This window comes from Ceratotherium simum, chromosome 15, assembly GCF_057802395.1.
Source record: "Ceratotherium simum simum isolate JZ-2026a chromosome 15, ASM5780239v1, whole genome shotgun sequence".
NCBI classification, from domain to species: Eukaryota; Metazoa; Chordata; class Mammalia; order Perissodactyla; family Rhinocerotidae; genus Ceratotherium; species Ceratotherium simum.
The window spans coordinates 38316883-38340748 of NC_141914.1; the positions used below are offsets into that span (position 1 = coordinate 38316883).

Below are 23866 nucleotides of genomic sequence, written 5' to 3' on the forward strand. Positions count from 1 at the left end.
TCTGTCCTTGCTCGTCACAACATCCCTCACGCCCAGCACGGTGCCTGGCACATAGTGGACATCCAGTAAACATTTGAAGAATGAATGAATATTGGAGAGAAGGAGCCGCACTGCCCCAACCAGACTCAGGATCAGTGTCCTAAGGGGAGAAATGCAGAAACCACACTCCCTCAGCAACTTGCTGCTGTCTCTCCCCCTTACTGAGCTTATGTACCCTCATTGCCTTCCAACCACCCAGGCCCCAGCAGCCCTACCCCAGGAAGTGAGCCAGGGCCTGGGCTAAGCCTGCAGCAAGATGTCCAGCATCACCATGGGTGGAATGGGGTTGGTGGATTTCCCCAAGCGCCTTGGTTTATTCCACCCCTGCTATGCGCCAAGCACTATTCAGCATTCTTCTATCTGTTCTTATATTTTATTTAAACTTTATTCTAATAAAAATAGTAGCTGACATTTTTGCGTGCTTACTATGATGCCGGCACATACTTTACATGTATTCACTAATTTAGTGTTTGCAGCAATCCCATGAGGTAGGAATGATTACTACACCTTTTTAGAGACAAGGGCATGAGGCACAGAGAGGTCAACTTGCCCAAGGTCACAGACTAGGAAGCTGGCCTTTGACCCCAGCTCTGCCTATACACTCCAAATCTGCAGCCCCTCCCACTGTACTACCCCAGTTGCCCCAGATTTTCCAGGCTCTAATCCAGGGTCTGGCCACCCAGGCTTGGATCTAAGAGCTGCCGTCCATGCCCCTCTCCCTGTGACCACCCTGGAGAGGAGAATAGAATTGGGGGCTGAACACAGCTTAAAGCACCCTACTCTCCCTACCTGTCTCTACTGTCAGAGTTCAGGCATAGAGAGGGGCACAAAATAGGTCATTTGGGGCTGCAATTGCCCCTCAGAGGCAGATGAGATGAGGGAGGTAAAGGGGAGCTGCCCCTCCCCCAGCCTACCCCCACTCCTTCTCTTTTTAAGCACTAACTTGAGAGATCTAATTTTCTGCCCCCAGGAGAGTGTAATTAACAAAGACTGGGCAGATTAAGACATCACTCTCTCTCACTCCTTATCTGTCCCCAGGAAAGCCAGACCCCTCCTGAGTACTCTCACTCTTCCTCTGCCCCAGTCACGTCCCCACCTCTCCTTGAATCTCCCTGCTCAGGGGTCTGAGACACAGGTTAGCTGGGTTAGGCGGCCCAGGTAGAAATGCACTGCCGGGAAGCACCTTCCAGGAAGGGGGTGGCTTCTGTCCTTCCTTCTTTGCTTCCCTTCCCCCACCTCTTCTCTGTTTCCGGTAGCTCTTAGGGTGTGTGGGTTGGGAGGTGGGACCAGGGAGGGTCTTGTAACTGAGGACGTGTGAACCTGAGCAAGGGAGGTGACTTGGGGACATGATGTGCCTGTGGCTTTGGTAAGTGTAGTGTGCCCCTGTCCACTGCTTCCCGTGGATAAGTGGAAGGAAAGAGGTGTGCATGCAGTACATGCACGTGTACAGATCCGGACGCACGTGGAGAGAGGTATGTGCGATGTGCTGTACAGGGCATATCCTGAGTACGTTATGCACCCCGCATTTCTGATTTCAAGTCGTCCCTCGAAATCTTCGGCCTGGGGCGCACACGCCAAGTATCCCCCTCATTGTGCGGCTCCTGGCCCCAGCTCCTCCCTTGGCGCTCAATGTCCACCATCCCGCCCTGCCTGCGGACCCAGTAGGGGGCGACGTGTTGGAGCCCCCATCCCAGACTCCCGCTAAGATGGTTAGACTGACGGGATAGGGCGGTGAGGGGTCACTCCAGGAGACATGGGCCACGGAGCCCCCCTATCCCGGAGCCTCAGGAGTAGGAAGTGGACACTAGAGCAGAAGCTTGGAGCGCCCCCTCCCCTTTATCTGACTCCTCAGCCCCGGAATGCGGCGCGGGATGGGCAGGACCCCACTCAGCACCGCGTCCCCTCCCCCGGCCGCCCGCGACACCTTGCGCCGTTGACAGCTCCGGCGCCTGGGCCCAAGGCGACCTCCGGCCCCCGCATCGTCACTCCCATTCCCCGCCCTCGACAGAGTCCCCATCCAGGGAAGAAAGGAGGCCTCGGCGGAGGGGCCCTGTCCCCCGCCCCCTCGCCTGCCGGGGGAGCCGAGGGCTGGAGCCGTGCGGGGCGCCCCTCCCGCGGGACCAGCTCCTGCAGCGCGGCGCTTGGCTCCGTGGGGGGAATACTAAGGAGCGGCGCCGCGGGAGCAGCCCGAGCGCGGGAGCGCGCAGCGGAGAGGCGGGAGGGCCCGGAGCCTGCGCCGCGCCACGGCGACCCCCCTGCCCCTTCTCCCAGCCGGGCAGTCGCCGCCCGGAGGGCGCCGGACGAAGCCCGCCACCTCCGACGCGGACCGCCGCCGCCCTCCCCGGCCGGCATGCCTCTCTCTCGGGGTCTGGTCCCGTGCACCCGAAATAGCTGCCCGGTGCCGCAGGCCTGCAGCATCGCTGCCCCTAGGTACCTCCCCCACTTGGAATTCCCCTACAGAGCTCTGCCCTGCCTGGAAACGTCTGGAGATGTGCGGGGCCGCGACACGTGAACCGGAGATCTATGAGGCTTTGTCCATGCCCCTCCCCCTACCGGGTCCAGCCAACGACTCTCTAATTTAGGATATGCACCTTGGAAACCTGTTCCATGTCCCGCAAAGGTTTAGTACCCAAGGACCTCTTCTGACACTGGGAAGAAGACTGCACCTGTCCCCCTCCCCCACCCTGTTTCTGCATCCTAGGGGCCTCTGGGCGCCCCCCACGTTTTCTCCTTTGACATTTCCAGAAGCTGTTTTCCTAACCCTCTCCCTGGTTCTTGTTATTTATCCTTTGAACCTTTCAAGTGCACAGGCAGTCTCTGGGTGGGACTCCCAGCCCAGGGCCTCACTTACTGGCTCAGCGACTTTCGACTTTCGGCAAGTTACTTAACCTTCCCCATTCCTCCTCTGTAAAAAGGAGATAAAAATACTTCCTTCTCTGGCTGGGATGTTGTGAGATTAAATAAGATCCATGTATAAATGGAGCATTTTAGCCCAGTGCCTGGAACACCGTAGGCACTCGGTCAAGAGTAGCCACGCTTCTGGGCTGATGTTGGCTCAAAGGAGCTGGCCTCCCAATCTGAACACCAGTGGGCTCTCCTCCCCTTTGTCCGCGGCCACATGATCCTGGGAGCTGACCAACCCCCTCTACCCTCAGATCCCTTGGAGACAATGGGTGTGAAAGGACTCTGTCTGTGAAACACCGTCCAGACACAAGTGTCTGCCCCCACCCCAGGAACGCTGGAGCCTTAGGAGGAAGGAGCTCTGGGGCAGTTTGCTTTCTACTGTTATTGCTCCACTTCCAAGAAGTTAGAAGCAATGAGGCCAAAGCACAAAAGAGAAGTTGAGCCTGGACAGGCCTGGATCTGGTCTCCCAATGACTCCAGGGAATTCTGAAGGTGCTGAGGGATTGTGAACTTGAGGGCATCAGGGAATCCTGCCTTGGGAGGTGGAATGAGAAGGGACAAGAGAGAATCATCTTATTGCCTTTATTCCGCTGACGGCCCAGCTGGCCCCACTGCAGGGCACAGGGCCATGCTTTTACACACTCATTCATGCTCTCTGTGCAGGCCAGTGCGTGCACACACAGACACAAACACACTCACACACACATCCGATCTCTGGCTCTGAGAGTCAGTCTCTGGGGGGCAAGGGGCTGCTCCTCAGCCTGCCCCTGCCTGCCCTTTTATGACAGCACCAAGGGCGGGGGTGGGGCAGAGCCCTCAGCCCCCAGAACAAGTCCCTGTGCAAACTGGAGGTGCCAGATGGCTTCGGGATGGGGGCGTCACATTTCCCCATTCCTGGAGTCCCCTCCTCCAGTTCCTGAGGGAGGGACTGCTCTCTGCCTACCTGGGGGGCCAGACCCCCGCCAAGGCTGGGCCCTGTGGAACCCAGGCTTATCTCCTACCTGACCCTACAAGGACCTCTAGCACTGAAGAACAGCCAAGTCTGAGGTGGTAGGGATCCCCCACTGGAGAGTAGGAAGGCCTGGGCCCTGAGGGGCTTGGGGAGGGGTCATCACCCCCTCTCCTAATCCATCTTCAATATGAAGAGGTTTGGGGCACATTTCCTGGGGAGGGAGCACAGGCCTGGAGGAGAAGTCCCAGCTTGGGCCCTCCCCAAACTTCCATCTTCTGGGCCACAGCCTACGGCCAGGCATCCAAAAGTCCAAAAGTCCAGCCGGCTGGTTGGAGTCTGTGTGCAGTCCTTGGGGGGCACCCACCCAGTGGGAGTCGGGTGTCAGACCTGCACGGGCAGCGTCTGGTTCATCTGCAGCCGCATGTCCTGGATACTGCTGAGGATCTTCTTCTGATGGCCAGCCAAGGTGACCCCGATCCGGAGCAGGTCTCTGCAGAGGGACCGAGGGCAGAGTCAGTCCCTGCCCTCTTGCCCACAACCCTGGGCCCAGCACAGAGCCCCCCTGCCCTGCCCCTCCAAATCTGAGGCACACTCACTCTGCAGTCATCTGGGCCACCAGGTCAAAAGATGCAAACCCAGCGCTGATGAAGCTCTCCTTGTACCGCCCCATCTTGATGGCGTCCAGCCAGTCACCAACTGTCGTGAAGGTGGTGTAATCTGGGACCGTGCGGTCCAAGAGGGGCTGTGACATGCTGTGGGGAGAGGAGGGATTTGGTGAGTCCTGATGGCAGGGGAAGCAGAGGTAGGGCTGCTGGCTGGAGAGCAGGGTGGGAGCAGAGGCAGAGTACTGACCCAGACTGGGCACTGGCGATGACCTTGAGGCTAGCGGCGTTGCGGATGAGCTTGTCCAGGGTGTTGACGATCTGGGAGAATTTGGGCCTGAGGTTCCGGTCCCGCACCCAGCAGTCCAGCATGAGCTGGTGCAGCGCTGTGGGGCAGTCCATGGGTGGGGGCAGCCGGTAATCCTGCTCCACGGCATTGATGACCTGGGCCGGGAGCGGGGACATCTGGAGTAAGCCACACTCTGCTCCAGGCCACCTTCCACCCACCCGCCCACTCTGGCTGGCCCCACTCACATCCTGGTTGCTCATGTCCCAGTAGGGTCGCTCTCCATAGCTCATGACCTCCCACATGACGATTCCATAGCTCCAGACGTCACTCGCAGAGGTGAACTTCCGATAGGCTATGGCCTCTGGGGCAGTCCAGCGGATGGGGATCTTCCCGCCCTGGTGGGGGGGGCACACGCCCTTCACCCTATGACTCGGGGCTGCTCCCCAGCCCAGAGCCCCTGCCTGGTTGGCCCCGCCCCCAGTCTCCCTCCCGGCTGCTTCCTGTACCAGGGAGCTAGTGTAGGTAGGGTCGGAGGGATCATCCTCCAGGAAGCGGGAGAGGCCGAAGTCTGAGACTTTGCAGACCAGGTTGCTGTTGACAAGGATGTTGCGGGCAGCCAGGTCTCGGTGCACGTAGTTCATCTCGGACAGGTACTTCATGCCAGCAGCAATGCCCCGCAACATGCCCACCAGCTGGATGACCGTGAACTGTCCGTCGTTGAGCTGGAGGCAATGAGCAGGCTCAGGTGGGCTCATCACCTCCCTCTTGGCCCAGGGCCTGCCCGCGGCCTGCCCACCCTCTCAAGTCCTCCAAGACCGTGTCCAGAGTGCACTGAGAGTAAGTAAACTGCCCTACTGTGTGGCAGGCATCGGTGTACAAGATCCCAATTAACTCCCGTGAGAACCCAATAGCTCTTCCCACTCCCATTTACAACCAAGGCAGCTGAGACTCAGAGAGGTTAAGTAAAGCCTAAGGTCACACAGGCGGTAGGGGGGCAAAGTGGACATGAGAACTCCGGTCTTTCTGGCCGGGAAGGCCGGGCTGTTTCCCTGCACCACGCCACCTCAGTAAGTATTTGTGGACTTGAATAGGGTCTGTCTGACTTGTGGGAGGGGTGGTTTGCCCAACCCAGCTCTCTGGGGGAGGAGGAGGGGAGGAACTGGGGGCTGGCTCTTACCCGGAGGAAGGAGTCCAGGGCGCAGTTCTCCATGAACTCGGTGAGGATCATGACGGGCCGACTTTTGGTGACCACACCCTCCAGCCGGATGATGTTGGGGTGGTCAAACTGACCCATGATGGAGGCCTCGCTCAGGAAGTCCCGCCTCTGCCTCTCCGTGTAGCCCACCTTCAGCGTCTTGATGGCCACAAACACCTCCCGGCGGCCAGGCTGTTTCAGCCGACCCCGACACACTTCCCCAAACTCCCCTGCAGGGCACAGGGCACAGGGAGTAAGCTATTCCTGGGGTCACTTCTATACCCAGCCCGCCTCAGTCCTCCCCTGAGGTAAGCCCCGGCCTCTCTTCCCCACTGTGCCCCAAGAACTCACCAGCTCCAATCACCTCCTCGATCTTGACACAGGACACATCGATCTCCTTGGCAAACTCCCGCACAGCTTCATTAGGGTCCTCATAGGTAAAAGGGTCGATATAAACCTTCATTCCCGGAGCAACTAGAGGAAGAAAAGGTGAGCATGAGAGAGGGTCAGATCTTCAGGCTGGGGAGGGTGAGGGAACTCCTCAGGCTGCACCCTCAGGCCCAGGATCCTGCCCTGGCTCTCACCCCCAGTGGGAGCACATTCCCAACCTTCCTGCTAAGCCTGCTTCATATTCCTCCCCATTGAAGCCCCACCTGCCCCCCTCCCCACCCCACCACCAACCCCTCCGAGAGAGTTAGTGACCATAAAGGCTAGACACCTAGGATTCTTCTTTCTCTCTCATCTCTCATCATGTCAAAGCCTCTCTCAGATTCGTCCCTCCCCTCATTCCCACTGCCCTGACCCTGTCCAGGCCTTCAACACTCAGACTCTTGCAGTAGCCTCCCAGCTGGGCTCTCTGCCTCTAGACTTTTCCCACCAATCTGTCCTGCATACCTGTCTTCCTAAGACAATACTTGCATTGTATTTCTCCCCAGCTTGGGAGCCTTTTGGATTACCTGTGGTGGAGTCAAGTCCAAACTCCTCTGCCTGCCTTTCACGACCCTCCAAGGACTGGCCACGACTACCCAGCCTGGCTTCCCACTAGCTGTCAAACCAGTCTTCTCACTGCCCCCACAGTTGGGCACTCTCCCCACCCCACCCACCACCTTCCAAAGGCTCCTCTAGCCAAGAATGCTCTCCCCTACCTCTCTAAACCTTGCTCATCCCTCCTGGCTCAGCTCAGCCCAAGGCCACCTCCTCCAGGAAGCCTTCCTCTTCTCTGAACTCTTACTGCCCCTTATAACAGGAACACCCAGCTTAACACTTAATTGTTCTCTCATCGTTTCCTCTGTGTATGTATCTTGTTTTTCTCACGGGACTAACTAACTGCCTTTGAGGACAGGGGTTGCGTCTCATTCATCTCTGGGGCTGGCAGTGGTGAGGTAGGGGCTCAGGAAATGGCACTTGATTAGAAGTAGGAGGGGGCGCCCAGAGTAGGAGTACAAGGAATGAAGTCCCAGGCAGCGACAAGGGTGTCTCCAAGCCCTGCAGGGACCAAGGAAGTGCTGGGAGGTCGGGAAGAGAAGACAAACTCACTGTATTGCTGCAGCTTCTCCGTGTACTCCGAGTCAGAGCCGTGCCGCTGCTTCCTGGAGGGGGCAGGAGGGGGGTGGCTGAGACAAGTCCGACAGCTCCCTCTGTCCAGAGGACCCCTAGGCTCCCAGGAGGGGCAGAGCGCACAGGGGATGGCCCGCCGCCTGGTCCCACGGTTGGTGGTTAGAGCAGCCAGTGGGTCTCCGGGCAAGGGGCTGAGTGGACTCAGTCCCTGAGGGGATCTGCCAGTAGATTTGGGGGACTGGATGAGGACATGGATGTGGCCTGGAGAGGGGCTTTCCAGCAAAGACAGCCTGGGCCCGGGAAGGCTGTGGCTCTGGGTTTGATGTGGGTGAGGGTTCACCTATGTGGCATGACGGCTCTAGGGTGCTAAAGGGAAGCTCTAGTCAGCCAACGGGAGCAAGCATGGGCCTGGGAGTACCTGAGGCAGACGACAGCAATGACTACGACAGCCACCACGAAGACAAGCCCAGCCGTGGCAGAACCCACTATGAGGGGAAGCTGCTCCTGGAGCTGCTGGGTACCGGAGCCTGGAGACAGTAGGGGACGGTGAGTGGAGGGAGAGATGGTGCAGGCTGAGGCAGGGACAGGCTCAGGGGGTGTGTACCTCTCTCACTTGTGGTCTCAAACTCCACTGGGCGGCTGTACTGCCCATAGCCAGCTACCGTGCGGGCACGGACCTGGACCACATAGCGGGCGTCGGGCCGCAGCCCATCCAGCTGCACAGAGTTCTTCTGGCTGGTCACCGTGGAGGCAATGCCCTCACTCTGCAACACCAGAGGAAGAAGGTGTCTCAAGCAGGTCGTGAGGCCAATCAGCCCTGCCCATCCCCAGGCCGGCCCCCTGGCCCCCTCGGTACCCAAGGCCTTGCTCCCAAGAGCCCTTGACACTATCTGGGTGTAATCTTCCTGTCCCAAGGCCTCCTCCTGCCCGTTGGGGCTCTGACCTTCTCAAAGTACTTCATCTCGTAGTCCAGGATGACTCCGTTGGGCCGCTCCGGGGGTGCCCAGGACAGGGTCAGGCTGCTCCCTGAGCTGCTGTGCAGGTGTAATGTAGGCACTTCGGATGGGGCTAGGGGAAGAGTGGAGGGCTCACCATGGGCACCTCGGGCCCTGGCAACCTCCCCAAGGGACCAAATACCCATGGGACTCCTGCAGTCCATTGGCAGGCCCTCGGCAATGTCAGCTCTGTGTGGGGGAAGACGACCCAGGCCCTATCCTCCTGTGCCCCTCCTCACCAGCCTGGTTGGTGGTAATGTTCACAGCAGCATAGCGGGGGGGCAGAGGGCTCTTGCCCGAGACACCGTTGACTGCCTGCACCTCAAAGGTGTAGCGCGTGTGGGCCAGCAGATGGCTGATGTGCACCCGGCGCTCCGTCAGGCCCAGCTGCCGAGGCACAAACTCCACGTTGTCATCACAGCGGGAGCAGGCCAAGGCGCCCCCGGCCCCGGGGCCCCCATGGCACTTCTTGCAGATGACGTTGTAGAGGAGGTCGTCCCGGCCACCCAGGTCCCGGGGCTCACTCCACTCGAGGATCAGCGAGGTCTCATTCACATTGGAGATCACACCCCGGGGTGGAGATGGCACCGCTGTGGGGAAGGTGGAGGCCAGAGGGCAGTGAGCTAAGGCCCTGGGACGCCCTTCTGCCCAGACTTCCTGCCCCCGCCAAGCTGCTTCCTACCTCCTTGCCTTTGCCTCTGCTTAAAAGCAGAATACCTTTCCTACACTTCTTCACTGTGCAGGCTCCCATCTCATCTTCAAGGCTCAACTTGAGATGTCACCTCCTCTTGGAAGCCTTCCTTAAATCATCCTCTCCTTGTCCTCTGCACTCCCATAACAGAATTCCTGGGCATCTCCTCCAGCCCAGCACTTAGCACATTAAATGGTCATTATCTGTTTTCTCATCTGTTTCTCCCACCAGGCTGCGAGCTCCACTAGGACAGTGACTGTATCTTATTCTTCTCCACATCCCTGGCGCCTGGTGCAATGCCTGGCACACCAAAGGCCAGAGCAGAGAGAAAGCAAGACACCAGGCTGCCCCAGGGATGTGAGTCCCACTCTGTGGTTAGAGTTGAGCCAGGAGAGCAGCAGTTCTACAGAGGAAGATGGACTGGAGGGCCCCAGCTGGTTCCCGATGCCTGGCTAGGAGCTGGGAGGTGCTTATTAAATGTTGGTAGAAGGGCTGAGCCAGCTGACCTGGATTCTGGTTCAGGGCCGGACACTTCCTAGCTGTGCCATGTTGAGCACAACATCTAACCTCTCTGAGCCTCAGTCTCCCCATCTGGAAAATGGAGATATTCACAGTGACGGTGTAGGCCCTCCTAGGCTGGCCCGCAGAGGGCAGCCCTGGAGCAGAGAGTTCACTCACTGGTGCAGGCACTGTCTGCAGAGTCCGAATCTGCGCGGTAGAAGTTATTGTGGCAGGTGCAGATGCTGGCGGCTGGCGAGGTGGTGCGGCTATTGGGGGGGCAGGGGAGGCAGGGCCCCTCTCCCTGCTTCGCCTTGTAGCTCCCAGGCGGACAGGCTGCGGGGGAGAAGGGGATGGACGTGCTTACCTCCCTGCCCTGCAGACGCCAACCCTCCACACCCCGTGGGAATCTGGCCCTTCCCTAGCACAGGTCTTGGCCCCTCCACCTCCTAGACTGTGGGGGCCAGGCTGGGATTGCCCAACTCCCGCTGCAGCTACAAAAGGCCCTTTTGCCCCGTGGAAACCCCACGTCAGCGGATTCCTCCCCGCCCCTGCCCCCCCACCCCAACCCCGAGGCCTCATGGACGACGTCAGCCCCATCACCTGGACAGCCTGGGCTTGTCGAGGCAGGGAAGAGAGAGAGGAGGAGGAAGAGGAGGGGGATGGGAAGAGACCCCTACGCGGGCTGGCGGCACCCTGTCCTCTGCTGGGATGCCCCCACCCCTCCCTGAAGCTTGAGGAAAATCATTCCTGCGGACCCTTAAGGACACCTCAGAACAGCCAGGAAGTGGGGCCTCCGAGTTTCACAGCTAACCTCTGTCCCCACCCACTAGGAGTAGGGCAGCAGCTCCTTTCTGCCCTTGGGCAGGGGTGGGGGCTGAAGAAGGGTGAGAAAAAGAGAGAAAGAGAGCAGGCAGGAAGGCTGGGGTCACCTGGAGTTCAGAGGCCTCAAAGCTTCCACAAGGGCAACCCCAGGCCCCAAAGTGAGCCCAGAGCTCGGTGCCTCAACCTCCCTCCTCTTCCATCTCCTCTCCTGCCATCTACGCTCGGGCCCCTGGACCTGGGGTCTGCAGATTCCCCATCTCTACAATGCCATATAATTTATTATTCAAACTGGAATACGTGGAGAGTGAAAGTGGGCACTAGTAATCATCATGTTAGGATAATGGGCACAAACCAGGACTGCCCTGGACACACTACAGCATATGGTCATCCTACTCATATATGACCACCTCTGGGAGGTCATCCAGAGTGTAGAAGGCCCAGAGTTGGGGCTATGGCCTTCTCTGGGGTTTAATCTCCTCTCATTAAGGTGATATTCCGTCCAAGCTCTTTTGAGCCAGTGGGGGAGGGGTCAGAGGCCAGGCCAGCCTGGTTGCTATGGGAACCAGCATGCATTTCCTGCCAGGGACCTGCAGAGTGTTAGCCCCTCTTCAGGCTGTCAGGCTCATCACCCCCACCCCCTTTCTCCACTTGGGAAGAGGAAGTCTGGGGGCAGGTTCCCATAGAGAAGTGGAGGGGCCGGGCAAGGCACTGTTCACCTTCCCACGACAACACCCAACACCGGGCCTCACAGCCTGCTCGGGCCACCAGGCCCCTCACACCTCGGTCTGTGCCAAGAGCCAGCTCCCACTCCTCAGGGCTACAGGCTGCAAGTGCCAGGGGAGAGATTTGGGGAGAGGGGACAGAAGGCAAGGCCCTCAGCACGTTGTCCTGCACGGCAGAGCACTGGTGGAGGCCATCATCCCAGTTCCCACATTCCTAGCTGTGAGGCCGCGAGCGCGGAACCTCTCTGAAACTCAGTTTCCTTATTGGCAAAATAGGGGAGATAAATGGAATCGACCTGACAAGGTTGTGGTGAGGCTCAAATGAGACAGCCCTATGTGAATAGGTTTTATATGGTAAGCTCTTACAGTCTTGGCAAGCCACCAGGGACAAGCGTCCTAAGCTCCTCATGTATGAAATAAGGACGAATAATGCACGTCCCCCATCCTCCCAGGGCTCTGGGAGTCGCGGCTAACAGGTGGTGTGGTGCTTGCCGTGTGCCAGGCACCGTTCCAAGAGCTTCACGTGCATTGACTCACGTAAGCCCCACGACCCCTCTATGAAGGAATCACTACCATCATCCCCATTTTGCATAAGGAAACCGAGGTTCACAGAGTTAAGTCTCACAGGTGGTAAGTGGCAGAGGACTCAGGACCTCAGGGACTGTGTCCTGTGCTGGAAATACTGCCTCTCAAGGACGAGGCCCCAAGGAAAAAGGGCCATGCACGAGGTGCCCACAGCCCGTCCCCACAGCTCTGGGGCCCATCTAGTACTTTCAGGGTGAAGCATACACTTGCGGTGGGACACAGCGGGCTCCTCTGCCAGCCTCCTGGGTCTCGGACTAGGTTCCTCAGGTGCCTCCTTGTCAAAGAGTCTCCATGTCTCTCTTCCTCTCTCTTTAGCTTCATTTTTTTCTCTTATTATCCTGGTGTCTCTCCTCATTTTCTCTCACCTCCTTCCTTGCACCACATTCTCTGCACCTGCTACCCCTCTTCCCTTCCCTCCCTCCATCCTGGACCTGATGCCAGACCTCCCACCCAGCAGGTAGGAAGTGGTGGGTAGGGGGCAGTAGGTGGCCGTGGCCTGAGCCCTCCCCTCCCGTGCCTCTCTGCCTGAGGCCCGTCCCCACTCACGGCGGCACTGGGACTCCTTGGCAGCTGGCTCGTGGCCGGTGGCACAGGTGCAGGCGCCCACAGGCACCATCCACTCTCCATCACCGTTGCAGTAAAGCTTGAGTGGCACCGACACCTCCACAGCATTAGCGATGCAGGTGCCGGGGGCAATGACCAGTGAGGTGGGCTCGGCCCCAGTGAGGGTCTCAGGGAAGAGGGCGAAGCCCGCGGTGGTGGATGCACACTTCTTGTAGAAGGCACGCACAGAGATGAGCGACATGCAGGCGCCCTGGTCCTGGAAGGCCAAGTAGAAGCCGGCCTTGGAGAGCGGCCCAAAGCTGCGCACCTTGGTGTTGACACGGCCGGCATCGAGCCGCGAGAAGCTCTCATCAGGCGCGATGGTGTCCACCTTCACGTAGGGGTTCTCCATCCAGAAGGGGGACGAGGCCGAGGCCACATCCCCGTCAGCCTCATAGTAGAAGAGGTTGAAGGTCTCCTTGCAGGAGCCAGGGATGTTGGGGATGCTGTTACAGTCGCGCACGGTGAACTTGAGTTCCACGTAGACCCGCTGCACGTCCCGCCGCCAGATGAACCCCGTGCGAAGCCAGTTGTTCTGGCTTGACTCGCGCACGTTACAGACCTGGTACGTGCGGATGGGGTTCATGGCCTCATCGTAGCCACTCACCTCTTCCCACTGTACATGGACCGAGTGAAAAACAGAGTGAGCGCCAACATTTTCCAGGTGCTTCCCACATGCCCAGAGCTGCCATATTTACTTCACAGAGATGCTTCTGTGGGGTAGTGGCTGAGCACACAGACATGGGTTCAAATCCCACCACTCTGCTTGCTGTGCGACTATGGGTAAGTCACTTAACCTCCCTATGCCTCCATTTCCCTATTTGTAACACTGCAAGAAAAAAGATGTGTAAGGAATAAATGACTTTAAATGAATAAAGTACTTAGAACAGGCCACTTGATAAGTACTCGATGAGTATTAGCTATAAATTTTATTCTCTTTATGCTTAAGTTTCGTTGTGTATAAAATGGGGCTGATTGGAAAAAATGAAGCTGTTAGGAATTAAGTCAGTTTAATACATGTCATGGGCTTGTGACGGTGCCTGACACAGAGCAAGCATTCAATAAACATTAGCCGTCACTGTTGCTATCACAATTAACCTCCGCAACAAGTCCATGAGGAGGTGCATCTGTTGTCCCCACTTTAGAAAAGAGGAAGCCAAAACTCACAAAAGGTAGGGACTTGCCCAAGGTCACAAAGTCAGGCCTGGTGACTGAAGACTGTAGTGCTACCCAACCCCAGTGTTCCAGAGCTTAGGCAGCTGTGAAGGCCACCTACGGAGGTTAATTAGAATATTTTAGAGATGTCAGGACTACAAGAATTTAACAGTCAAGAAACGAGGCCCAGAAATGTAAATTGCCTTGCTCAAGGTCGCACAATAAGTTAGAGATATGGAACCAAGGATTCCTGGTTCCCAAGCCAGTGCTCTTCCCAGAATCCAGGAAGGATGGAGATGGTTGGGACAGACATGCAAAGGGCTGTCGGGCAGGAGAGGGATGGGACTAGGCTGAGGACAGGCTGAGGGGTGGGCAGAGGGAGAATGGGACAAAGGTGGTAGGTAAGAAGAGGGGGCACACAGGCATGCTGAAGGGTGCGAAATGAAAACACCCACAGAGAAAGACCATCAGTCAAAAAAGGAAGGGGACAGGTGAACAGGATAGGGATGCTGCAGGAGGTGAGACTGACAAGCCGGGGGCAGAAGCAGCCCTTGTCCAGCCTGAGCGGGATGGACGCTGGAGGGAAGAGTGTCCTGATTGGCCACCAACACTCAGGAGAGACGGCAGGGAGTCTTACCCCACTTTCTGGATGAGATGTCCACGCCAACTCAGATGTCACCCATTTTGTGTCCATGAGGGTCTCTGGGGAAGCAACAGAAGGAGAAAGGTCAGGGGCCAAGCTCAGGATGGGGAGAAAGAGAAGGTGGTGAGGAGGTCGCCCAGGAAGAGCCAGGACACCAGAGACCAATTCCCACCAGGTACCTCCCCACCCCCAAGTCCCCAAAGCCCTCAGCTCCCCTGCCCCGGAGGAGGCCCTGCGGCCATCCCCAGAGATGTCACAGCCCAAAGATGTTGGGTCTGGCCAGCTGGGGGTGGGTGTCTCCTGCTGACCCCAGGCCTGGGTTAATGAGGCAGGAGCCAGGGCCAGTTCACACACCTACAGACTCTGCTAATCTCCACACAAAGGGGCCGGGGGGGGCCTTTCTCCTGGAACAAAGGGCTGTGTGCTTCAGACCCTGCTGCCCAGGCCTCCCCAGACTCCATCCCCAACACAAAGGCCCAGCCCCACACACACCCAGGGGAAGGGGAGGGCAGTTACAGGCCAGAGCCTGCTCCCCCCAGCCTCCCACTCAACCACCTCTGGGGGATGGGGCAGAAATGCTCTCTGAGGGTGGAGTGGAGGCCACCAAGACCCAGACCAGCTCCTAGAGAGCTAGTTCAGTTCTTCCTGCAATCCTTGGATAAAGGTATTATCGGTGTACCCCTTTTACAGATGGGAAAGCGAAGCCCAGACAAAGTAAATACACAGCCTAAGGTAAAACTGCTAGGACTTGGGGTGAAGGGTTGAAAAGCAGCTCAAATTCAGGTCTACCTGATTCCATAACTAACCCCTTAACCAGGGCACTCTGACTGCAATATGCCTCTCTGTAAATGGGGGACAGAGAAAGCCTGGAAAGTTCCTGTGTATCTTTTAGGTCCCAACTAAGCTGTCACCTCCTCCAGGAAGCCTTCCCTGAACCTTCAAGTCAGGGTTAGATGCCTTCCTCTGTGCATCTAGGGCCAGGGGCTTTGTCACAGCACCAACCCTGCTCTGAGCTGCGGTTTCTTGTCTGTTTCCCCTTGCCCGGCCACAGGAGCGGCCCATTAATGTTTCTGATATAAACTCGCTCCCCTGGGAACCTGGTTCTGTGTTCTGGCTGGACAACCCTGCTCTCTGACAGTGTGACCTCAAGATCAGACCTGGGAGCAGGAAAGAGAGGAAAGGGGTGCCAACTCCTTTCTCACAGTCTGGGAGACGGGGCAGCCAGTAGTTCCCCCTCAACTCTGAGCAGGAATGGGACAGAGCTGCCCCAGAACTTCTGGAGGCCTCTACATCAACAGAGGGGCAGGTTGAGGGTGCCCAGGAGAGCAAAGACTCAAACCCCACAGGCTCCAGGCTTGCGGCCTTCGTGTTTCCTGGAGTCTGGGTCTGAGCCGAGGATGGTGAATAAGGCAGCTGCAGCCCGGGGCCCCCACATGAGGCAGAGGGGGCAGCAGGCAGTAGCCATTCACTGTGCGGAGTGAGGTTCCCTCCTCTTCCTGCAGCAGAGGCTGGTCCCTGGAGGGCCCGGCTGCAGGGTGAGCTATCCCAGCCTCGTCGTCGGTGGCCTGACGGGCCTCTCTGGCAGACAGACAGATAGACACAGACATTCGGCAGGGGGGTACGGGAGGGAAGCAGAGATGGGCAGAAGTGGGGCCCAGAGAAAGGAGAGAGAGAGAGGCAGGCGGAGCAGGGGCCTCGCTGAGGCGGATGGTGGACAGCACAGAGCTGGAGGGATGTGCAGAGCCGGCTGGCTAGGACCAGACAGCTGGGATGGCCAGCGGCAGACTACAAAAGACAGGGAGATGGAGAGACAAGGAGGCCCAAGGAGACAGAGACAGAGAGGGAGGTTGCCAAGTGGCCTCTTCCCCAGCCAGCAGCCCTGAGTATTCCTGTCCCTGGGAGCCAGCCCAGCCAAGCACACCCCCTTCCCCCAGCCAGCCAGCCAGTCCGCCCGCTTGTCTGCCCGCTGCCCTGCCCGCTGCTGCCCGAGCAGGCAAGGGCTCCCACCACTCCTCTAGCGCTGCCTCCCTCCTCCCTCTCCCTCACTTCCTTCTGCTCAGCCTGTGCCAAACCCATCTGGAACTGTTTAAACCCAAATATTCAGCCCCCTCCCCCCTCCAGCCAGATTCCTCCACAGTTTAAAACAAGCCCTGCGCTGGATCTGAGAGGAGGGAGAGGAGGGAGGGGACGTGGAGAGGTGGGAGGCGGGCGGGAGGGGGTAGGTTCTTCATTTCTGTTTAATTTCTGGGGAGCGAGAGAGGGAGGGGATCGGCCCTTGGCCATCGCTCAGCCTTGGCCATCGCTCAATCTCGGCACATTTTTCCCATTAATGAGGAGAGGACTTGGATTTCGAGTCATGTGTGCCTGAGGAAGGGCTCCGGTCACCCTGGTGGGGAGGGGGGCTTGCTCTCGGTTCCCGACGTCTGGGGCGGGGGAGAGGAGGGGACTGCTCCCTTCAACAAGAGAGAGACCCTGAGATGTTGGTATCAGAGCCTCAGGAAGGACATGGGGGGCTGGTCCTAGAATTTGTCTGTGGCAGTGGAAGGGAGAGACTCAACCCAACAGCACCCACCTTTTCTCTGCTATGTGTGTGGCTTGTGTGTGTGTATGTGTGCGTACACATGCTAGGGTGAAGGATATGAGCTATGGGGGTAAGGACAAAACAGGAATGAATGAGCGATCTCCAAACTCCCGAGCTGCCCCCACTCTCCGCTGTCCCACCATGTGGCTGCAGGAGGGAGACCAGAGAGCGGCTGGCTACTCCCAGATACAGGGCTCTGCCAGGCAGGGAACCCCAACAGCCCCCCAGTAGCAAGTAGGGAAGTGGACACCAGGCCTGGGGGCTTTCTGGGACCGGGGCTTCCATGCTCAGAAGTGAAGCAACACCCCTTTCAGGTTTCCGCCGGGCCACGGAGAACAGCCACGTGGCAGCAGAGGCATGGCCCTCGCCTGTGCACAAACACACACGTGCACACGCACTCCCCAGTTCTCATTCCCCACCACTGGGGCCAAAGAGCGACAAGTCAACACATATGGCGGACAAAAACACACACAGCCACAGCCGCCTGCAAACACACACATGGCTCCACACAGCCACGGTCTGTCTTCCTCAGACACACAGACGCACACGGTACAAACAGATTAGTCTTCCTCCGACATCCGTATAGAGTGAATCTTTCCTCCACACAGATTTGCCTCGCCTTAGGCAAAGACTCGCTCTTTCAGTCTTCATATGTGCTGATTTCCTAAGACATATGCATACACAGAGGGCACACACACCCAAAAGTACATTCTCCTTACACACCCAACTGCGCACACTACTGCCAGCCACAAGTCACAGTCTTGAGTGTAGTTGAGTGCAAACACAAACACCAGTTTCTCTGTACAGAGACAGTGACATGGTCACACACAACCGGCATCAGCTGCACACACACAGACGCCCATTTGCACTGAAACACGCCCCAAGAGCATGCACACACAGTGTAGGTATCAGTAGAGTTTGTGTAAAGTCTCTGAGGTGCATCCTCCATGCACGTGCAACACACAGACACACACACACACAGACACACACACACACACACGTGTACACACTACAAGCATGTTCTTTCTATGGGATGAGTCTTCGGGGGGGTAGAGGAAGAGGTGGGAGAGGGCAGCGTCTACTAAGAAAGCAGAGGTACTGGGGTAGCCTCGACCAGGGGAGGAGCAAGCCCCGGACCTGCTCCCTCTGGCCCTGGCACAGGCTGGAGCTGTCACAGGTAATGAGGCTTGGGGTGGAGCCAGGGCATGAAGATGAGTCTGGGTGTGGCTGGGTGCGGCCTCCCCAGGTACAGCCCCTGCCCAAGCAGCAGGCCACTTCCCTGACAGTACAATGGCCCTGTCCCAAGGACTCCTGAGCTCTTGGGGAGGGGGTGGCATCATGAAGAGATTTAGCCCCAGGAGCTTCAGGCAACACTTCCACACATAAGTTGGGGGCCCAGCATGAGGAGAACATCATGCATACCTAGCCTGTGTCTGAGGGCCTCACTGGGCCACCCTGGTGCAGAGGCACCAGCTGGGATCTTGCCACTTGCCCTGGGGAAGGGCCAGGTGCACACAATTTTATGCAGCTGCCAGACCCCACAGCCTCTCTAGGCCCCAAGTCACCCAGAGCACCCCACCCTAGGAACAGGGGTCTCAGTGAGACCCAGGGAACCAAAAGCATCTAGAGACAGAAGCAAGAACCTCCAGTGCAAACTGCAGACCAGGGACTTCGAGGTGGCAGGAAAGGTCACACTCCAGGGCTGGGCCAGCAGTGCAGGGGCAGGAGGACAGATGAGCAGTGTCTGAACAAGAAGGAGAACCCTGGAGCCCTGCCTGCAATGACAGAGAGAAATTCCATGCCACCCCTGAGTTGGTCCCCCTCCTCCTCCATGGGGTCTCTACCTTAGCCAACCAACCTGAGGGACCTGTCCTCTCTTCTCCCTTCCCGCCCCTCCCTTGTGTGTCACTGTATGTGTGCATGTACCAACCTGCACACTCAGGCTGGTCAGCACAAGAAGAAAGGGGTCCTGGGGGGACCCTGCCATGGGACCTGGATGACCTAACTCACCCAGGGCCACCCTTCCTCCCCTGCCATGGCCCCTCGGCCCTCCAGTCTAGGATGGAGGGGAGGGGAGCATCCCAGAACAGGGAACACATTTTGTTTTTCATTCTTCCCCTCAGATCATGGGGATTTATAATTAAATAAACCTGAGAGGGAGGAGAAGGAAGGAAGCAGCACAGGGTAGGGAGCCCGGATGCCTCAGTCCTCATCCATGCCCCCCACACCAGTCCTGGTCCTGCCAGCCAGCCAGAGGACAGAAGGCCTCACGTGGGGCCTCTAAGCCCTTCCCTGGGATCTGGCCACAGAGGGTCTGGCCAGGAGTCTGGGGGCAGAGGGCAATATGAGATGGGGTGCCAGGGCCAGCCCTTGGGCCAGGGGGCCTCTCCCACCCCATCAGGTGCCCAGCTGTACCCAGGCTCCCTCCCCCACCCCCCCAGCTGCCCAATCCCGACAAACCAGTTTGACTCAGCACAACAGGCAGGGCTACAATTTTCAAACTATGCAGGCCTGGTGATTCAGCCTCTTCATGCTGTTTAATTAGTGCAAGGCCGGGTGGCGGAGGCCTTGCCCACGGCAGCTTTGGCTTTAGCTGGCTGCCGCTGAGGCCACAGTGGCGACAGCGGCAGCCATTCTGGCTAAAGGGAAGGCAGCAATGGGCAAACTGGTTCCCCCAAATACCTGCTGCTGTCCCTTATCGGCAGCTCTGAAGTGCCAGCTCATGACAAACAGGGATGGGGTCGGGGGCGCCAGAGGCAACTCAGACAAGTGAGCAAGCCACAGAAATCCTGGCCCACTGTCCCCTCTCAGCTACCACCTACTCAGTGGTCACTGCTGCTGCCTCTGAGAAAGAGATGGACTCCCACACTGCCTCCTTCCCTCAGGGACCGGTTCCACTGCAGCAGCAACTCAGCCAACAAGGCTTGGCTGAGAGAGGGCTGTGCCAGTCCCCACCTCTTACGATCTGGTAACTGATTCTCTCTTCTCAAAAGGGTTGTTCCCAGCAGGGACCTCCCCAGCCTATGTCAGGTGTAAGGGCCCTATGGTCCAGACACCATTCCTCATCCCACACCCTGTTCCTGTCTGCTCACCTACTGGACCCCACTCCCGTACCCACTCGTGGTCCTGAGAGGGAGAATGATCTTGGTTTGGGGGATTGGGGAACATCACTCAAAGGAGTGAGCAAGGAGGTGGCCCTATTTCCCTGTGACTGATGGTAAATCTGAGGGCAACTGGGGGAGGGAGTGGGGGAGGGTAATCATTCAGAAGGTAAAAGGAGGGATATTTCTTCAACCAGAGAGGACAAGCAAGGACCCTGGCTCCATCCTTAAATTGATGAGATCCTCGGATGCAGTCTTGGTGAACCCCAAGTGTGCAGGCAGGGAAGAGAAACCAGATGCTAGACAGCATCTAACCAGGGGGTCCATGGGGCACCCTCAGCTTTGGGACCCTGGGCCTAAATATAATGACCCCCAGATGCAAGGAACCAAAAGGCTCCCATAGGCCAAGGGCAAACCAAATCCTGGCAAACCCAAATGGAATGCTGGAGCAAGGAGGCTAGATCTCCTGCCTGTAAAGCTTGGGGGCTGATGAGATCTCCAATGCTGGGAGTCCCACCTAGCCCTGTCCTCTGGTCACACCCACAACCTCCAAGTCTACCCACCCCACCCTACAAGCTCCAGAACAGGGGTGGGGGACAGGCAGGAGTCAGAGCCAGCTCTCTTCCCATCCCATCCCTTCCTTCCCGGGGCTGAAGGGAGATTGGGGGGCGGGGCACGACACGACAACTTCTTCCTCCCCAGACCACCTTCCCTGCCCCCATCACTCCTTCCTCTAACCTCCCTCCAGCAGGGTAAGGGCACACACCAGTTTCACTCCATCGCTCCCCAAGGAGCAGACCCTAGGGTAAGAACAATAACATCTAATCCTTGAATAACAACGGCTATGTGCTAAGCACTTTACACACATTAAGGATTCAATCCTCAGGACAACCCTAGGAGGTGGGCTCTAGACTATCCCCTCTCCCAGTGAGGGAGAACCGGAGGGTGGGTAGGTGCATCTCTGGGCAGGGTCAGCGCCCTGAGGCAGCTCTCTTTCTCCTTTCATTCTCACTCACACAGACAGAAGACTCTGAAGATCTGAGGTTGGCAAAAGTGGAGGAGCTGGTGAAGCCACATTTGGGAGGCACTACTACTTCCTAGGAGCACCCACACTGGCCTGGCCTCCCAGCCAGGGAGCAGCCCTAGATCCCACCTCACAGCTGAGGGGGAGGGGCAGGACAGGGTAGAGGGCAATGGCCCTGCTGCCCTCTCTTTCCCAGGCTGCTACAGCTCATCAGGGCCCTGCTTCATGGTCAGCCCCTCAGCACCTTGGCCTGGAAGCCTGGAAGCCAGCTCCCAGCGACTGAGAGGGATGAAAAGGAGAAAGAAAGGGAGGGAAGACCGAAGGGAGGGAGAGAGGAAGGGGTGAGACTCCTCAGGTAGCCCTTGCTTACCTGACCCAACCACACCCCCACACCCCACTCTCAGCACCAGTACCCACCACACCACACAACGAGGGCCCTGGAGCCCGGCACACACCGCCCCATAAGCCTGTGTGTCTGTGTCGCCTCTAATCCTTGGGCTAAAACATAGGCACAGACCTGGGAACTCCAACAGGCTCCCTGGCTCACACCCTTGAGGCAATCAACAATAAAGCCCCACACCGGTTTCCCACGCCTGTGATCCTATCACACACATGTGGGTGAGTGTGCGCAAGTGTGGGCGCGACCTCGGTGTGTCTGTCTGGATTTGCATGTGTCCACCCGTGTGAATCGGTCTGTCAGCACCAATGGGCTCAGAGATTAAAGGGGTGGCAGTTCATAGGAACCTTTTTCCCTTGGAGAAAATCAGAAAGCACCAGAAGATGCCTTTCTCTGGAAACTGTGTTCTTTTTTTCCTTCCAACCTTTAAGTTTACCGATTGTGAACATAGGAACAAACCAAGTTACACAGAATTCCCGTTTTTTTGTTCTGAAGGAAGAAAGTGACTGGATCTGCTAAAGACGCCAAAAATAAGTACTGCCTGTATCCCAGTTTCCCCCAGATTTCTGTGGTGTCCTTCTCTCCACATTAAGGAAGGTTTTGCTTCCCTCATTTAATGGCTCCAAAATTTTTGGAAACTGTGTGTGTGTGTCTATTGTTTGTGACCGGTCTCAGTGCCTCAGACCCCTGCAGGCTGTGTCAAGCAGCAAGTGTGAGAGCTCTCCCACCAGGGCCAACAACACTCCGGCTGTTCATCCAAGTACAGTCATTTGGAAGTTGGAGCTACCCCCTCAGCAGCAGTCTTGGCAGGTTTCACCCAACCCACTGAGAACCCCGCCTTTTCCCACTGGCTAATGGGTAAGGCACCTTGCTCCTTGGCGCAAACCCCACAACTTCAGGGGTTCAATGGAGACCCGAGTACTCGAGGTGTCGTGCCATAAGGCGGAGGGGGAGCCGTGCAGCAGTGTGCAAAGCCCGTGCACACAGCACTCGTGTGTAGTTGGCGCTCGGTATACCATAAACAATAACAGGCCCCTGCCTCTCCACCCCGGCAGCCATCCCCGGACAAAGCGGGGTGCAGGCACTCACATTCTCACAGTTAACTCCAACGAGTTCCTAACCAACGCCGCCCCCCAAACTGGGGAGCCTCGCTTCGCGCCCCCCACCACAGCCCCGCAGCAGCCTCAGAGCCCCCGCCTTGCCTGGTGGGTCGCCCACACTTCCTCGCCTCCGGGAGGTGCCGAGCACCCCGCTTCTCTGCCGTGAGTGCGGGGTACCGCCACAGAAGCTCACGGCAGGGCCATGACTACTTTCGGGGACGCTCAATCCGAGTCGAGCTGCCCGCGATCCCGCAACCCGCGGACCGCTGGCCGCGGAGCCAGCTCCTCGGAGGTGGCTCCGGGGGCGTCCTCCCCACACCATCCTCCGAACCCTGGAGAGGGTGCCGGTGGCGCAGCCTCCTCCGACGTGCGCCCAGCCAGTATCGGACCCGCACCACGGGACCTCTCCGGCCACGCTCCGGCGACCCCGGCCACCTTAACCCTTGGACGCGCCCCCGACGCCACTCACCTTCCAACGCCCGGCAGCCGGCGGGCAGCAGTAGCGGCAGGAGCAGCAGCGGGGGGAGCAGCGGCAGGATCCCCGGCGGCGGCGGCGGCGGCGGCGGCGGGCGGGCTCGGGCCATGGCCGGGGCGGGCTCCGGGACCCCGAGCCGGGCCGCGCCGGGCCGCGCCGGCGGGGCTGCGGGCACCCGGGGGAGGGTCCGCTCTGGGAGCTCCGAGGAAGGCTCGCGCACGGTCCCAGGAGATCTGGGCAAGGAAAGGGTGCAATCCAGGCGGGCGGCTCCGGGACCGAGGCGGCGCCCCGAGCCGGACGATGCTAGGGGATGCGGGCAGGTCGGTCCCGCGGGAATCTGGACGGACCGGTCCAGGAGGATCCCGGGCGCTGGAGAGCTCGGAGCGGGAGGACTCGGGGAGGCGGGCTGGGGCGGGAGGGCGCAAGTGGTCGTAGTTCGCAGTGCACAGTAATCCGGCGGTCCGCCGCGGGCCTGACTCGGATCCGGGGCTCTGGGTGCGGGCGGCGTCCGGGGTCCAAGCAGGTTTCTTGCTTCGCCGCTCACGTACTCACTTCTGCTGCCCCCAGCGCTGGCGCGGCCGCTCTGGGCGAGAGGGGCGGGATCGGCCGCCTGCCTGTCAACGGCTCGGCCCCGCCCCCAGCCCCCGGCCGCCCACTCACAGACCGCCAGGCTAGTTGGTTCGGCTTTGAGAGCACTCTGCTGGCGTTCAGTTGGTGGCGCCTCCATCAGGCCCACCCTCAGGCTCTTCGAGGTCTGGAGTGGGCGGGGCCAAGGAAAAGATGAATTACATTGGGCGGAGCGATACTGTCCATCAGAGGGAGAACCCCGCCCCCTGTCGCCCATTGGCGATTAGTTAACTGAACCTAAGTCCGAGGAGGTGCCATCCACATACAACGAGCCGGAGGCGCCCCCCTGTGGCCTGTACGAGCCCA

At 58.6% G+C, this 23866-nt stretch overlaps 1 protein-coding gene across 3 annotated transcripts; it reads right to left on the minus strand.

Moving 5' to 3' along the window:
- Positions 1-3511: 3511 nt before the first annotated feature.
- On the minus strand, positions 3512-23477 carry EPHB3 (EPH receptor B3). 3 transcript variants are annotated; one of them, XM_004424637.2, is made up of 16 exons: positions 22928-23477; positions 14250-14314; positions 12401-13073; positions 9903-10058; positions 8773-9123; positions 8482-8606; positions 8143-8302; positions 7957-8065; positions 7518-7570; positions 6333-6455; positions 5964-6211; positions 5293-5508; positions 5032-5181; positions 4748-4941; positions 4492-4647; positions 3512-4385 (listed from the first exon to the last, which is right to left on the minus strand). In XM_004424637.2, the coding sequence occupies exons 1-16, from the start codon at positions 23040-23042 to the stop codon at positions 4277-4279; spliced, it is 3003 nt and encodes a 1000-aa protein (XP_004424694.2). In that variant the 5' UTR covers positions 23043-23477; the 3' UTR covers positions 3512-4276. The 3 variants fall into 3 exon arrangements, with proteins under 3 accessions (XP_004424694.2, XP_087296033.1, XP_087296032.1); XM_087439907.1 differs by lacking the exon at positions 8773-9123; XM_087439906.1 differs by having other exon boundaries at positions 5032-5508.
- Between the last annotated feature and the right edge of the window lie 389 nt (positions 23478-23866).

What these genes read in the sequence shown, in the direction of transcription:
- EPHB3 (XM_087439906.1), bottom strand. Translation starts at nt 23,042, where the DNA reads ATGGCCCGAGCCCGCCCGCCGCCGCCGCCGCCGCCGCCGCCGGGGATC. An exon ending in TGCAGACAGTGCCTGCACCA is followed by an intron (nt 9,124 to 9,902) that starts GTGAGTGAACTC and finishes CCTTCCCCACAG; the next exon opens with CGGTGCCATCTCCACCCCGG. An exon ending in CGAGGAGGTGATTGGAGCTG is followed by an intron (nt 6,212 to 6,332) that starts GTGAGTTCTTGG and finishes TGTGCCCTGCAG; the next exon opens with GGGAGTTTGGGGAAGTGTGT.